The 17,109-nt window shown below is 37.6% G+C and overlaps 1 protein-coding gene across 3 annotated transcripts; it reads right to left on the reverse strand.

Moving 5' to 3' along the window:
* Positions 1–1,247: 1,247 nt before the first annotated feature.
* Positions 1,248–15,923, reverse strand: LOC310905303 (receptor-interacting serine/threonine-protein kinase 2-like). 3 transcript variants are annotated; one of them, XM_083851411.1, is made up of 12 exons: positions 15,764–15,923; positions 14,307–14,472; positions 11,978–12,131; positions 11,628–11,783; positions 11,337–11,485; positions 9,412–9,461; positions 8,139–8,300; positions 7,251–7,336; positions 5,691–5,759; positions 4,755–4,917; positions 4,177–4,323; positions 1,248–2,769 (listed from the first exon to the last, which is right to left on the reverse strand). In XM_083851411.1, the coding sequence occupies exons 1-12, from the start codon at positions 15,840–15,842 to the stop codon at positions 2,498–2,500; spliced, it is 1,653 nt and encodes a 550-aa protein (XP_083707537.1). In that variant the 5' UTR covers positions 15,843–15,923; the 3' UTR covers positions 1,248–2,497. The 3 variants fall into 3 exon arrangements, with proteins under 3 accessions (XP_083707537.1, XP_083707538.1, XP_083707539.1); XM_083851412.1 differs by having other exon boundaries at positions 14,307–14,468; positions 15,764–15,918; XM_083851413.1 differs by lacking the exon at positions 1,248–2,769 and adding an exon at positions 2,817–3,507.
* Between the last annotated feature and the right edge of the window lie 1,186 nt (positions 15,924–17,109).

A 17,109-nucleotide genomic window follows, 5' to 3' on the forward strand; every position in this document is an offset into this window, starting at 1 on the left:
GAACTGTGGAAAAGAGGGGCAAGGACAATAGCAATCTTTGCTAATGAACATAGTTTAGGTAAAAGGATAGCAAAATCAGTGATCAACACATCTATATTAATGTCTTTGTTATATCACCAAATATTATTGGCCTTGTAAGAAGTATGTATCTTTGGTGAGACAAAATAAAGGGATTCTAATTTCAGGTTTCTATATCAATAGCAGTTTGATTTCAGTGAACTAAAAGCATCCCTCCAAAACACCATGCTTATGAAAAAAATTCCCAACAGCTTCACCTGTCAACAAACCCAAAAGTTTAAACTTTTATATTGCACAGGGGAGATTTATGAGGAAGTCTATGCATTTGCCTATATTAAGACAAATCTGCATTAGCTTAAATGCGTTAATAACAAGGCTTGGGCAGTGGCACAGTTAGTTTATGGCAATGCTTTTAGCTAAGGTTATCAATTCTCAATTCAAGGGCTCAGTAAAGCTACATATTGATTTCAGTTGAGTAGGTGTCAAAAATCTGATTATAGGTTAGACTTAATTATTGAATAACATACTTAAAGAATTCTCTTCAGGCTCATTTGAACATGAAATAACAGATTTGCCTTTGTTTTGTAATTGGTTACAAACTGTCTTTTTGGATTATCTTGACAAAATCTGTGTAAACAATGGTAAGGGATCAGTAATTCTACAAGGTCACGTCCTATTACAGATACTTAAATTGGGAAGCCAAATGAGAGCAAAAATCTGTCTGTAAAAACACGTAACTTCTGCACCAAATTGTTTCAACACGTAACTTCTGCTCCAAATTGTTTCATGCCAGTTCTGTGATTAAAAATTGAAACTGGGATTAAGTCTGACATCAAATGATATTCTCAAGTAGAAAGCTGTTTCAGAGTAAGAAAGCCCGAGAGCCAAAACTGTTTCTATGTCAAAAAAATAATGACAAGAAAATTAAGCCTGCCAGCTGGCACACGTTGGAATTATAGAAGTGTCCAGCAGGAGAACTGAATGGAATGATTTTTTGAAAGCTGGTAACTAAGTTTCAATAATATTGTCACCTTCCCTCTTAAAAGTCTATAAATAATTCACACCAACGAGTATCTGTTTTACTCTGATTATCTTACACCTTCTAAACAAGTAAAACACCATGGCAGCAGTAGTTTTCCTCATGGAAAAGACATCCGTTCCTAGTAAAGGCTAATCTGGTCTGCTGAGGTTTCCCATTTAAAGCGTGGATTGAAAAAAAAAAATCAAAGTCAGTGTTTAGTTCCTTTAATACGCAAAATTATTTTCAACACACTTGACATCAATTTTAATTGTAACAATATAGCATCTCAAGGCTGTCTTAAAGCTTAATGAATGTGCTTAAAAATGATAGCTAAAGTTTATGGTTCCAGCAGTATTATAGTCTGTGATGTAACAAGCCTCTTATTTCAAGCATGCCTAGAAAACACATCATTACTAAATTTAATATTACAACCTGCCAAACTAAGTAGATCAGCAGTTTGAAACTGTAGAGAGAACAAATGCAATGCAGGGAAACAGAATAACACAGTTTTGCATCTGAAATACTTGTAGAGTGTATAACAAGTTTCCTCATGTTAATCTAGTGCCTTGCACTTTGAAGGAATCCCACTGTGCCTCCAAAAACCAGGACCTTTTATAACCTCATTTTCATTATAATGAAGGCAATTTTCTACTTTCCTTTACAGTTCAACAGAACCACCATTTCAAAAGTGATCAGCTTGGTACCTCTTCTGCCCGGTTTAATTTTACATTTGAGCTGCAGTCATACAGAGAGAACAGCATGGATGTAAGATATTAACATTTTTTATTTACCAAATGCTTTAGGCCCACCTCTCCAAAGTGCTGCTATCAGTGCCCTGTTTTCAGAGCATATGACCATTTGTGAGTGAAAATAATTTATATGCATGATGTAAGTTTTCCAAGGCTTACTTAAGGTGCTGTGTAGTAAATATTTTTTAGTTCTCTTAAGACTCACACTAACACCTGTCTTTCACAGAGCTTCATTGAAACAGTCATTTTTTTCCTCTTCATCCAGTACCCTGTTCTTCACTGTGCTTAGCTGGAAGGATTTAGTAATAGCTGTTCTTCTATAGCGTGATCTCCAAAAACTCATAATCCATTTTCCAGTCTTTCAAAATCAACAAAATAAGGTGTCATCATCTGACTTGAACAATATTTTCTGTGGCACACATTACAACACTCCTCCAATCTCTGGGGTCCAAATTAGAATTTGTTATACCAGCCTTGGTAATTTCTGCAGACAGTTGGTTGACTTGACCTTTTAATCCAGCTAGCTTTTTCCATTAGAGGACTAAAATCACGGGCTGCAGGCAGAATTGACTTCAGTCAACAGGTTGTGAGGAATGAATGTGAATCATTACCATTCCAAATTACTAGTGCTCTGATCCATGTAACAAACCTCAAAAAAAAGTCACAGCAGCCGCCTATTTTTCTCGGCAGGACAGTCTGTGCAATGTCCTCATCCCAGAGGACGGCATTTGGTCTCTGTAAGCACAGTCACTACAGCCTGTGCTGCCCTCTCTCCAAGGCAAAGGCAAGTGTCTAACAACGCCCGAGCACGGCCAGTCACTGTGGGATAAGAGATGATTGTTTCATAATCCATGCGAGACAGCATTTGCTGTGAGCGAAGGACATCAAGGACATGGTTGAGGCGTCCTTCTGTCATGCAGCTCAGTATGGTTCCTCTCTGGCAGGTTAATATTTGACAGCAGTTTCCTTTGCAGCAAGGACCTTGAGTAAAAAAGGAAACAAAACAAGATCCAGTAAGTGCTCATTTCTTCCAGAAGTTGTTAGCAAGTGGTAGTATCAACATTGATAAATGTAGCTACTAGAAATATAAACTTAGTAGAGAAAGGAGAAAGGAATAGGAAGAGTTGGTTTGTGTTCTTTGTTCATAACCACTACAGTTTATTTCCATCTTTTGTTTGAAACTCATGAAGAACATGTTACAGAAAATAAGCATTTTTAAAGATTGTCTGGGTTGTGTGAAGGGAGGAGATTTTCAGGTCTGGCCCTATTCTCATCAAAACTTGCACAAAGCAGTTTGGCTGTACATAAATGAGAAAACTTTTTCCTGTAGAAGGCAGAACAGCTAATAGGTAGTTCAGGATAGCAGTACCGTTTGAAACATATTGTGAAAGTGGGAAATTGAATATATATATATATATATCTCAAAGCCAAACTAGTAACAAAACTAATACTTCTGGCAAAAATGATCAAGAGCACTGTGTTCTGCCTCCTCACAGACAGCTTAGGCTTACACCTATTAGAATACTCAGTACCAACAATAAGGTTTTTAATGTCCAGTAAATACCATACACCAAGAGAAAATTAATAGCTGCAGGCCATTCTTACTTTGGAGAACATGCCTCTGTCCTCCTTATTTCTAAGTCTGGACAGTAGAGTTCTGCAATGAATTTTTCCTGTATGGACAAGTCTGCTGCTTTATCCTGAATTTATGCCATCCCTCTGTAATAAATGGAAGTGGAGAAGAATGGCCAGCCAGACGTAGGAACTATCATAGGCCAATTTGAAAAAAAAAAGAAACTGAAAAAAAAGAAACAGCTTTTCACCTATAAATAGAGGCAGGCTTCACAAGTCAAAAGCTTTCCTACTAGGCAGTTTCTAGCTCAGGAGGAAAATCCCAAACCACATAGGAAAGGAAATGAATGCCCCCCCCCCTTCTCCTTAGTCACCCCCCCCTTTTTTTTTTTTATAGTCAATACCTACTTTTGTAGCAGTATAAAATACCTTAGAACTCCCCCCAATTGTTTTTTTTTTTTCCAGACTTTAACAAACAATTAATGTATTTAATATCCTCATGTGCTATATTTTCCTGTGTTTTTACTATGTTTTTTTCAGGCCTGTTCTCAGTCTGAATATGATCCTGGAAAACAACAAGTTAATGTTCACAGTAGCCAATGCCTGAACTTCAGAGGACAGGAGTAGCCATGTACCAATAGCTTCATGAGACATTTGTATTGTTTTTGGCAGTTATTACATTAGAAATACCTGCAAGTGTGCAAGAGAATTCTGGTAGAAACCTTTTTTTTCCCCCCTATCTCTAAACAATCTGATCATCAATTAAAGTCTGGTCTGGGAGAATATTGTCCTCTCAACTGGAAATGAGAGTCTTACCTGTCACTGCTTGTTCAGGGTGCATAGTTTGTTGTTTATGCTTAAGTGCCAGTGGTGGGTCCTTATGCTGACTGTTTTCTTTGCCTGCCATTGGACCAGATAATGGAGGAGTACAAAAATCTTTTCTACAGTCAGAGCCTAGGTGAGCTAGAAAAGAATAAGATGAGACCCTTGAATTGCAACAGCAATTGAACAGCAACAGGAACCTAACTCCTTTTCTTATTAGCCGATAAGAAAATAAGGTTATTCCTTCTAACACAGGGCAACAGATTCCAGAATGTACTTGTTCTGTCAAATTTGACAGGCAATATTTGATGTGCAAAGGAATGGCAGCTGTATGTTATGGGTCAGGGTTCTGAAGTTATTCTAAGAGGCTTTTTGATCTACACACTAAACCAAAAGATACCATGGTGGCTCTGCTTTTCTGCAGTGAGCTCATGCTTCAGATGATACCAGTAGGGGGCAAAGTTCTGAGAATGGACAATTGTACTTGGAAAATGCATGTGTCTATGGAACAACTAGTAATGTTTATCCTTTTCTTAGAATAGTTAGAGCTGAATATATATCAAGGTAGAGACCTGTCTTTGTTGCGTTCTGTGGGGTGGAGTTTGCTAGATCCATCTCAAGAATATTTTCTCTTCTTGCATGATTTGTATTGCTATCAAGTAGAATAGTTGTCAAGCTTGGTAGTACAAGAGGGATTTTCTTGCTCATTACTTCGTTCTTTTGTGAACACATGACCTGAAAAAGATGAAAATAGGGAAGAATTATCATCTTGGAAACTTTCTTCCAAAACCTCTTCTAAATAGTTTCCTCTTGAAATCTAAGGCTGTTTCACAGAGCAGAGTAAGGTAGGTATGAGCATATAGACATGCTTAATTCAACTTCAGCTAGTTGCCTATGATGCTGTGGCAGATCTGTAGGCTACCTGTCCTGGATTTTACTTCTGTCCTAGATTGCTTCCACAGCTTGTGCTGCTGGCAGCCATAGTGTCACTACAAACTGACTTGTTTAGTTTAAAGTTAGTTCTGATCCAGACACATGAACTCCAGTTCTTTTGCTATTGGCAAGCCTGCAACAAGCGCCAAAATCACTTTGAAAATGGGAGTTAACAGTATTTTGGAGTGATCACAAAGCTGTTATCATTGTTCTTTAAGAAAATTAGTTGCAGATGCTAGAATTCAGCCTCAGGCTTTTTTTCCCAGATGACATTTTGAAAACACCACAAGAAAGGCTAGATTTTTGCCATTTCATTACGACATTTTCAAGGAGTGGTTCAAAGTGACTCTTAAGTGGATAAGGTTGTTTTTGCAAGAGCAGAGTCTGCTGCTTATAAGGTGGTAAAACAGGGTTTTGTTGGTTAACTGGATGTAGTTGTCCTGGCTAGGGACAAAAAAGGGTTAGGGACATTTAGCTGTAGAGTGTTTTTATTATGTGGTGTCAGCACTGCCAGGAGAAACAAGAAGCTCATGAAGTACTCTTGTAAAACTCTCAGATGCATGCCATGTACTTACCTCTGAATTGCGTATGCCTGTCTGCAACCTGTATATTTCTGAACCTTTGCATGCATTAAGTGCTGTCTCCTGGAAAAAACAGTACAAGAATGCCAATAAGAATACCCAATGTTTGCTCCATTCACAGTTGTCAGGAGCAGGAATTTACACTGACACTATGTATTATGCTCTTGGGTATGCTGATACATAGTGATAGTGAACTGCATAGAGCAGCTTCACATTTTAACACATGTAAGTGGTTGTAGAATCTGACTTAAATCTTCTGTTGCTGTTTCTACTTTAAAATCCAGTTTTGGATCATGCAGGAAAAGGTGAGAATAGCCCTATACTGAAATACTTATATTGGGCTAGCTATAACATGTCCTTCAAGTATCCAAACAGCAGGACCATCCTGTGTTTCATATGCCAAACTCTGTCTGCAATAAGGATGTGTTTATACTTGTAACTTTTCTCCATGTTGTATGTCTGCAGCAGATTTGTTCCAACTCTTTACAATTCAACAGTTAATGAATCAAGCCATTTTCAAGAATTTCCAGTAGCTTTTTCCCAGTCATTTTGGATATATTATTTGTCTAGTTACTTGAACAATAAATAATGCTCGTTGCTAATTTAGCAAAGAGAAAAGCAGTCTTGCTCAATGGAGGCTAAAGTATTAGATTATTTAGGAACATATTGCCAAATATTCCATAAACTTCAATGGTAATAAAATGATGTGGACTATAGCTATGCCACCTATTAAAGCATTGATCAAGTCTGTTTTATAATCCCAGTATGTGATTGCAACACAAATAATTTAGTATGCAGTAACACAGGTAGCTCACATAAGCACAGCAACAAAATCAGTGATACAGAATCAGTTTTGTAAGTCCAGATGGAGTTAGAATACTTGGTCAAGGACTGAAGTGTACCAATGTAGTTTCTCTACTGTGCCTAAGTTAACTAGATAGGCTATAGCTATTCTTGTGGCAGTGAGATTTGTGCCAGATTTCCTACGGCAACAAACAAATATGGAGTTAGCTGTGTCCCTCAGTTGCCTGCCATTCCCCATCCCTTCAGGAGGTATCAGAGAACCCTCTTAGACCTGAGGACATGTGGTGTTTTACATTTGAAACATGCCAACTTAGAAACAGTGAAGCAGACAGAAGAGTGCATTGGTGGAGCAGGTATTAACACTGTTCAGGTTTTGGAATAAATATCTTTAATCAGTACATACAAGAAAAATTGGCCTTGATCCTAGACTTAGTGTGTTCTGCTTGAAGCTGATATTTGTTCTCACTCATATTTTCCAGTCTGATTACAGCTGGTAACTGGCAAGAAGCTATCATTTTTATGATCTTGGTAGCAATTGACAGTTTCTAGAGAAGACCAGCCAGAAAACATTACAATACCTTTTTTTTTCTCTAAACAATTCCTGAATGAACTTGAAGGGCCAAAAGGTAGTCTCTGGCATGTCCAGTAAAGCAATAAAGACAAAGCCTTTTCCCGTTTTGGGCCACAAAGACTGTAATTGAAGAATCAAGTAACATCCTTATACAGGAACAAAATGTAATTTGCACTAACCTTTGCATCCATCAGATTGTAGATTGCATTAGAAATTGCCTCCTTATTTATAGTAGTCAAAATTCCATTTAGAAGGTCTACACATTCTGCAGGAGGAATAAAGCATTTTAAAATACCCTGTTGCATATGAAAGTGTGTTTATATTTAGGCAGTGTATTGCAACTAACCTCACTAAGCATGCTATTGAGTATTAACTTTATTGTTATGTTGAGCAGCTAGATGAACTAAGTGGAATCAGTTCAAATACAGCTTGTACCTCATGCATGCTTTACTTTCCTTTTAGAACTGATTCTAAAGAACTGTCACAGAGTCAATTTTTCTTAACTGTTTATACAGATGTACCCTTGCAGAAGGCTTACACACAAATATATAAATTTAACACAGTAAAGCTATATGCAAGTGCTGAGGAAACAATTTGCATTATGTCTAGCTTTGAAAATTTGCTTAATAGTCCTCAAGTATCAGTCTTAATACTTCTTGGCTTTTTTTTCTCTCCAATAGAGACAGGGTAAACATAACGGTTCCACTAACAAACAACAATGGCACACCTCACAGGGAACTGGTTAAACACTGGAAATAAGAAATGCTTAAGACAGGTCAGTCTTTGTTAGAATAATGCATTTAGCTAATGTCCCCTTCTTTAGCTCCCCCCTCCTTACCCCCCCCCTTTTAAAAAGCATTATACTAAAATACAATCTCAGAGATCAGTACGCCACCTCTGGTAGGAAGCTTCAGATAAAGAAATCTACAGTACTGCGAGGGTGATGTGAAGGCTGCTTTGCCCTCCACTTCAGATATTCTGTCATTGATTTGGAGTGCCAGAGCAGTGTTCCCAGCGAGACCGTCTCAAGTACAGACCCTGTAAAGAAAGCAAACCCTGAATGTTACCTGCAGTATGTGGTCTGTAATCTGGTTCTTGATGCCAGCAAAGAGCAATAAAGTGCAACAACGTGTTCCTCTGGGGCAAATTGCTTGGTATAAACTCCTCCGAAATGCCAGGCCGCAAGCTGTTACAGATTCCTGTCAGAACTTCCAGCAGGGTTTTTTGACCTGCAATGGATAGGAAAATGTCACCACAAAAACATTAAAGACATCAGAACTTTTAAAGTGATATTCAGCATAAGCTATGTCAGGTATATTAAAACTTAAAACAAAGGCTACTTTTAGAGGCAAAAGTAAATATGTATTTACTCTGTGGTTAATGGATATGCTAGCCTTTAACAATAACCATAACTAGTTATTGCAACAGGCCATTTCAGGAGAGAAAACTGTCCTAACAAGAAGTGACAAATGAATATGTACCCATGCATTGCAAACTACATGCACAGACCCCTCAGATATACATCTAATTATTATGGGTATATCCTAAGCACACAGTTCATATAAAACTTTACACCTTATAAGAATATCAATCCTATTGCACAGAAAAAATTACTTCGGGCAACCACGAGATGGCAGCCATAAGTGAAAGCTGTGTGAATGAATATTAACCTACTATTCCTATGCAGGATTTTTGAAAGGTCCTTCTCAGCCTGCTAAATGTAGGAGTCCTTCAATCAGCAAGCCATGCAGAACTGAGCCCATACCAAAGAGGTCTCTTTGGCATCAACCTGCATAAAATAGGGATCATCCTTCCACTATGACAATTACTGCATAGTGCTTTACAAACCATGTTCTTTAAAACTGCTTGCTATTATCTAAGAAGGTAAGATAATCTTTTTTCTTAAGAGAATTTAGCACAAGCTGTCATTTCTTGATTGGGATTTGAAATTCATGGCAACTCTAAAATGAGCATACTGCACATCCTGTTGGCTACTTGTCACCAAAACATTGTCTGGTTTTGAAGTGATAGTGAAATATAAGAGTATTGTTTCTCCCTAAAGGTAATCAGGAAACACAACTGAGTAACAGAGTGCTTCAACAAGCACAGAGAAATGCTACAAGTTGGGTAAGAAGCTACAGTTTTCCCCTGCAGAAAAATCATCCTCCTGGAGACACGGAGGATTTGCTGGGGGATTCTGATCTTTAGCTCTGACAGTAATAGAAGGCAAAGGGACATCAAAAAAGACAGTGCTGTTTGTGTCATCATTTCCCTACAGTAAGGGAATTTGTAGAAAATATTAGTGTGATAAAATGATACATGAACAATAGAAATGAATACCTTCAAAAGGCTTCCGTCTGCTTAGGCTCTCCCAACACATTATTCCAAAACTGAAAAAAACACAAAGGAACATTCATTAATTTGGAATTCATATTTATGTTCTCATTACTCCCAAGAGCAAGTTTATTGGTTTAAGACAGGACTTTCCCAAGACAAAGCCTATTCAAATCTTTCCTAACTTGGAGAGACATTTCTCTGCATTAAGCTTTGATTTTCAAACAAGCAGTTCTTACAATAAATCAAGTTAGAACTATATATACATATGTTTTTTTGAATAGGATCAATTAGAATTATATTTCAGGTTATTACCTTCAATACATTTACTCTTGTCAATTTCAGAACCTTCTGTTCTGTCATTTTTGTTTTGCTTTCAAGTAATTTAAATAGCAAGAAGGGGACATTATAGCAGGTACTAACAGGCTTATCAGTCAGTTAACCTACCAAAAACTTGATCCTCATCCCCTGCATGTCTGTTTTCTTCAGCAAATTTTGCTGGAGATCCAGATACATTTTTCCTTTTCTAACAAACCAGGAAGTATTCCAGTGATACCACAGCTCTGTATTATGTACAACCCACATCTCAGGTGGTCTAAAATACAGTTAAACCCTCAATCTGCAAAATTAGAGGCAGAAGCAAGAAGCCTGCAGGAAGAGAAAAAGCAGGCTACAGATGAGCCAGAAGTAAAGCAGCCTACAGTGGTAGAAGCAATTCTAGAATAAACTTAATTGTATATTCATATATCTTGCTGTACTGCTAAATTTCACATGTAAGAGAATCCCCTATTCTGCTGTATTTATAAATACATTTTATTTATAAATAAATTATTTAATTTATTTAACAATTTTTATTTTAACAATTAACAAATTAACAATTTAATAAATTAACAATTTAATAAATTCTGCTGTATGTATAAAGTCTGAAAGTGCTTTTACTTAAATACCCCTTAGGAAAATATTACTGTAACATGGATGTACATGTAGCTTATAAGCAACTAAGCAGTACTTCATATATGACACTATTTTCTGTATTACACCACTATCTAGATGTGCACTTCTCATGCACTGAGTTATATCTGAGCATCTAAAATTAAATAAGAATGACATGTTGGAAATTAATTATGGCACTTGAAATAAGCCTCCTCTCTTCCTGCGCAAAAGTCTTGTGTTTATGAAAAAATCGGATCAGTTGCATCATTTATAGGTCTCAAGCATATGCATTGTTTGACTCACCTTAGTGCCTGTCTCTGTGGCAATAAAGCAGGAGTTTTATTTGCTTAAAAGTTACCTGTAGTGTTAGTCCACAGGCTCCATAAAAAGATTATAAAGATGCATGTCCATACAGAAAATAGTTGCAGTTTGAGGTTGTCTCATTTATCAAGACAGATACAAAATATTTTACAGTTCCAAAACAGACATGACAGCAGATAATCTTCGTCCTTTGTATAAATCAAAGTTAAGATGTATGAATGCTTGAGTGGCTCAGTGAATTATCTGAGCAGGTTCCTTGGGACCTCAGTGGGACACCTGAGATAAAGGTCTAGATTTTTATCTGGGCATGAACAGTTCTTCCTGAAACTAAGTTCAACAACAGTTCACACTTAGAAACCACATGAATTGTAGTCATTAGGTTCCTAAATGTGTATGAAAATATTCTGGCAGCTACATTACTCTTAAAAGTTTGGGTCCATTTGTAAGTACTTATATAAGAACTTGTAGAACAGTTCTTAGCCGTAGGATATTATTCACCAAATGTGGGGAAATTCACATTTAATTCACTGCTGTAATCAGCCTTACATGGAATACTGTCTGATTGCATTGTATAAATCTGGCATTTTTATTGTAGTGTCTTTGCAAATAAAGATTTCAGCAACATTATAGAATCTAGCAAGGACCAGGTATGACCTGCCCGTAGAAATTCCATTTACCTGTAAATATCACCTTCCCGTGAAGGAAGGCCGCCTCTGAGTATTTCAGGAGGGATGTACACTAAATCCTGGCATTTTCTCTGATTGCAGTTCTGCAGGTCTGACCTCAGCTGCTGTTTCCTCCAGTTGGTTAGACCATAATCTGATATCTACAGAGACAGGAGAAAAGAGTAAGTTTTTGTAACAATACTTCCGTCTCAGAACTAAATGTTGGTTATTAGAATAAATACATGCAACTATAGGGCAGTTACTGGACTTCACACAAACGGGCTATAGGCTAGAAGTTCCCACCTTGGCTCTGTACTGCATATCCAAAAGGACATTGGAAGGTTTAAGGCTGCAGTGGCAGAAAGCAGGCTCAAGACTGTGAAGATGATGCAACCCTTCAGCCACATCTGACAGGATCCTTATGAGCAAGGGAAATGGAAGGTCTGGGTACAGCTGATGCTAAAGAACACAAAGTACAGGTTTTGCTAGAGTGAAACTTTTACTATTCACATTTTCATTTTGACAGTAAACAAAAGTACAATGCAGAAGTTGAATAGCAGATGTGACTACTGTCCATAATTTACATGCTGGTTGCTCCCTTTTGGCTTAGCTTGTAATTAGATTTGTCACAAAAGATTACTTCTCCTACGTACCTCATGGATGAGCGAGTGGAGGGATCCATTGCTCATCCACTCAGTCACTATCCCCACAAGTCCATAGTACTGGTAAATCCCAAGAGCAGGCAGGAGACGTTCAGACTTACAGCACCTGATACTTGCTATATCTTGAAGCAGCAGCTTCCTCTCCCTGTAAAAATAGAGAGAAGGTTAGAGACGGGGTAGACTGAAGGGAATTTCAGCTAGACATCAGATAATGTAGACAGTGGAAATGAGAAAGAACCATATAGTTGACACAAGCCAATGTAATTCTACCAATAAAACCAGTATTGTGTCATCTTCCAAACAACTGTAAGAAAATTAAGCAATATCTTGTGTAGTGTATTTTTCTAACATAGTGTGAAAGAACTCTGGGTAGATTAGCATGAACATAGGAGCAGTTTGAAGCAGCATTTGAAATGCAAAGATGGGAGAAAGCTCAAATGTGAAGTGCTAGATTAAGAAAAATCAAGTTTTTCCCCTCATAAACTTGTATCCTTTTGCATTTAGTGAGACCCACATATACAGAGAAATTAAGATCTTCCATACATATCTGATGGGACCACATCAAAGCATGACATAAAACAAACTGAGTTCAGATTTGATATAAGCAGTATTACTCTAATGACTTTGTTGTATTTAAATTCAACTGCATACCTGAATTCAAATAGTCTGTATTTACAGCATGTAATGAAGCCTTGCTTTGATCATGAGAAGAGTAAGATTTTGCCAAGGACTCCAGACAGTTAATCCCTTGTGCACGGGAAACATTGAATTGTTGATTAAATTGGGCATTTTCAGGGAAAATAACTCCTGCAACACTTTCAGCTTTTGTTGTATTTGCTTTTAAATATCCAATTATCTGTTACTGCTGATCTGAAAATTAATGGGAGTTCATTCAAAATTCAGTTGATTTCAACAGACCTGAAGCTCATTCTCATTATCCTAAGTCATCAGACTTCAGTTTCTGTTTCTCATATTTGCGGTACTGATTCACAAGCCTGTAAGCCAGTCACTGTTAGTAATTTACAGCCCCACCTGTTTTAGCACTTATTTCCACAAATCTAAGCATTTATCATCAGCACACAGTTGAAAGTTTTACAGGCAGAGTAGACTGCAGCTTATTCTCCTAGTTTTCCTATACCCAGTGTAATGCAAACAAGGGATCAGAATGGTAGCAGAGAGAAAAGCACGACACAGGCTTTAGTCTTAGGGAAGAAGTTTAAGTGAAAAGATGCCACCAAATCAGCATAGCATGTTAAATTCAAAGAGGAGCAAGATGTTGATTACTGTGAATTGATTTAATTATAGCTTGTGTTTTAAATAAAATGTGAATAGGAGATGCAGAGTTGTTTTTTCTTTAAACTAGCTACTAAAGAAATAACATTAGATCATGTTACAAAATTGCTAGACTTCTACTGCCTAAAAAACAAGCAGCTCCCCAAAAACAAAACAGAACCTTACGTATTTTTAAGTTTTCAGTTTAAGTTGACAGTGATGCTGTCAAAATGGCAGCAAATGCTGCCGGAATTCAGGAACAGATAATTTTATTTTTTTAAAATCTAAAATACTGTTTTTTCCTCCCATCTTCATAATGGAAGAAGTTAAACACTATGTATTCCCATAAGACATCTGAATTTTACTTTTAACAGAAGTTACCTCAATTGCAACGTTCTCAGTTAAAAAATGAGTTGTAACTAGTCCATTGTTGCACATCAGACTCTTTTTCTGATAAACAATCAGGTCAGTGATTTCCCCTAAAATGCTTTTGTCTTGCTTCATCCAAAATATCTTGGGGTTATTCTTAGAAACTTTCTGTGCCTTTGTCACCCCCACTGGAATTTTGTGGCAGATAGGCGGATGCCCATCCACTATTAGTGGTGTGGTTTTGTAATTGGGACATATATACACATCTCATTGCTCCACAACCCTGACCCTTATCCCTCCCTCCTTCCACTGCTCTATTCCTTCACACGTACTTGCTGGTTTAGATAGAATTCAGCTGAGGTCTCTTTCTCCAGAAAATGTAATACCATACATGGCATGCTCAATATTACTGGTCAGGGTCTGAAGACATTATTGTAATAGAGATAATGAATGATTTCAGGATTGATCTCTACTTTTCTAAAACTTGTAAAAGAAAAAAAGTAGAGCTTGTTTCTTAGTATAACTGCCTCCAATTTGCCTCTTGGCAAGCTGGCATTTCTAGGAACAGAAAGATGTTTGGGGATCAGAGATTGTGGGCATGCCATGATTCATTCTGGTACTACCAGTGTAGTTTTGCGTTGCCAGTCTGCATGGATAGTAGACCAAAGACAACACGTACCTCTCTGTAGCATTCTGGCTGGTCAGCAGCCTCACGGAGATGTGTGTGTTCCATGAAACATGAAAGGCTTTCAGTGCAAAGCCTGAGCCTGTCCTGGTCAAGGTAAAGCTATCCAAATCCTCCTGAGCTACTACAGGCAACGGTTTGGCCATTTCTAGATAGCTGGCTTGGGAGAAAAAAATATCAGAAATAAGTTTTTAGGCCTACTTTTTGTCACTACTAATAAAGCACAGTGAGGTTGCACCACCCCTTCCCAAATAACCACTATCCTAATCCTAAAAGGTAATTCTTTTTACCACTCTGTATCAGACTTCCCTTAAAAAGACAGTGAAAATGTGCCAATTGCAGAGGACTGTCCAGACCATAACTTACCATCCCAGGCCAGAAGGTGCTAATTAATTTTTTTTTTATTTATTTCCATCTGATCGCTTGGAAATGCGGGGCCATTATTTATAGCATAAAATGTGACTTTAAAGTGATACTGAATTATGTAGACAACAGATCAGTATCTATCAGTTGTGTGCTGGATAGAAATATAGTTTCATAGAATATCCTGAGTTAGAAGGGACCCACAAGTACTGTGTATGTATAATAAGGCAAACAAACATGTAAGTAATCAAAATAGTTTATTCAGAACTCCAACGATAGTACAAAGAGGCTAAAATAATGAATATGGATCTAAACCATTCTTAAACTTACATACTTCTATTTAAAATGGAATTAAGTACAGCTATAACAGTTCTTGAAACTCTTGCTAATTTACTATTTAGATTAAAAGGAAGAGATAGCAACCAGCTCCTTTTTGGATTTGCAAAACCTTATTTAACTAGAGATTCTGTAAAAACAAATGAAAAGCAATTCAATCTTTCTGTTACAAACCACGACATGCTGAGGAACATTGTCCCTATATTCAGGTTTCTACTTCTCTTTCCACACCTGGACTTAGAGTTGTTTACTGGTAATATTTGACCCTAGAAATGAGATCTTATTTAAGCAGTACTTTACTAAGGCTGCTAAAGTTGTTGGAAGTACTAATCACAGAATATGGCATAGTTTAATGAAGTTACAGAGAAAGTTTCACTAACTTGCAAGTATGGTACTAAAGCCATTTTTCCAACAGATCTGCTCTCTTTAGTGCTTTTCCTCCTACACCCATTTCAAAGCTCACTGACAAATCACAAAATCAGTGTTTCTTCAGCAACTTCTGCAATACAGGATTTTATGTTATTTTTAACAAAACATTAAAAGCCTCAGCCAAGTTTGTTATCTTCCCCTAGCTGGGGTGGGCAGGAGGGAAATTGCTATAAAACCATTCATTTCAAGTTTCTACTTTTAAAGGCAATTTTTAAGAGTAATTCATAACAAAGATGGTTTCCTTGGGACAAGAGAAACTTTCCTAAGTTAAGCTAATATTCAAATGTCTAAGTAAAAGAAATTGGAAGCAAAAGTTAACTTACCTCCAAAAATATTAGCATAAAAACTACAGTGTAGTGAAACTGCTGCAGATACCCAGTAGAAGTCTGTTTCGTGGGGCATTCAAATACAGCTGGAGCTTTGCTGCCTGTGAGTCAGCTGCACTGTTTATCTCTCCTTTTATTGGCTGCCTGCAAACATCTAAAATTTCCTGGTAGGTTTTCTATGCTGTAACTCTTTAGTGACCGCAGCTGTGTTTTCACAGGCTGATTTGTTAGCTGCCTATAATTGAGAGAGATTACGAAAAAAGAGGTCAGATAACTATTTAATTTTTTATTTTTTTTTTTTTCCCCACATGATGAGGAATCCCAACAGGGAAAGAAAGCTCATACAACACTGAAAAACACCATATTGGATCCAGGCCAAATATAGCTGTGTTTAGAGCTGTACACAGATTTTGTAGCTGGTGCTTATCTCTGCAGTAGATCAACCCAACAGCCCAAGTACAAAATCCCCTTAAACTTTGTAAGTCAAGTAGATCTTAAAACAGGCTTCAAATTGCTATTTGTTTGGTTAGAAGGGAGGTAAGAATGGGGGTTATGTTAGTTTGCAAAGAAATCAGTTTATGTTAGTTTGCAAAGTTTTAAGTTAGTTTGCAAAGAAGTCAGTTTATGTTAGTTCGCAAAGAAATCAATTAGCTGACAAATAGTCTAGCTGAAAGGGATATGGGGGTTATGGTGGAAGTGAAGTTGATGATGAGCCCACGGCATGCTCTCATTGCAGATGGGGAATTGTTGACTGGGCTGTGTTAGAAGTACAGTCAAAGTGAGAGAACTCATTACGCCTCTACTCAACAATGGTGTGGCTGCATCTGGAATCCTGCAGTTAGTTTTAGGGCCTTTGGTTCAAAGAAAAATGTTGAGAAACTGGAGAGGATGCAGTAGATAACAACCAAGATTGTCTGGGCCCTAGAGCACATAACTTAGAAGCAGAGATTGAGGGGGCTAGGCTTATTTAGTCAGGCAAAGACGGAGGTTAAGGGATGGTCTTCTAGAGGTCTGCAACCACTTGGAAACCCACTATGAAAGTAGAGCCAAGGGGCAGGTAACAACCGGTGGCATAGGGAGATGTTTCAATTTCTGAGGTTGAGGTCAGATGCTAGAAAAAGCTTTTCCACCAGGTGGGTAACACAGCAATGGACCACTCAGGCTGTGGGGTCTCCATCCTGTAAGATTTTCTAGATGTAGCTAGGCAAAGCCACAACTGACCTGATCCAGCACTGCCACTAGTCCTGCTTCAAGCAGGAGGCTGGGCTAGAAAATGCCAGAGGTATACAATATCTGTAGTTTTGTGACGACTTTGCAAGGCCTAATAGTGTTCCTGCTAGGCT

The sequence above is a fragment of the Anser anser genome (assembly GCF_964211835.1).
Source record: "Anser anser genome assembly, chromosome: 11".
Classification (NCBI taxonomy): Eukaryota; Metazoa; Chordata; class Aves; order Anseriformes; family Anatidae; genus Anser; species Anser anser.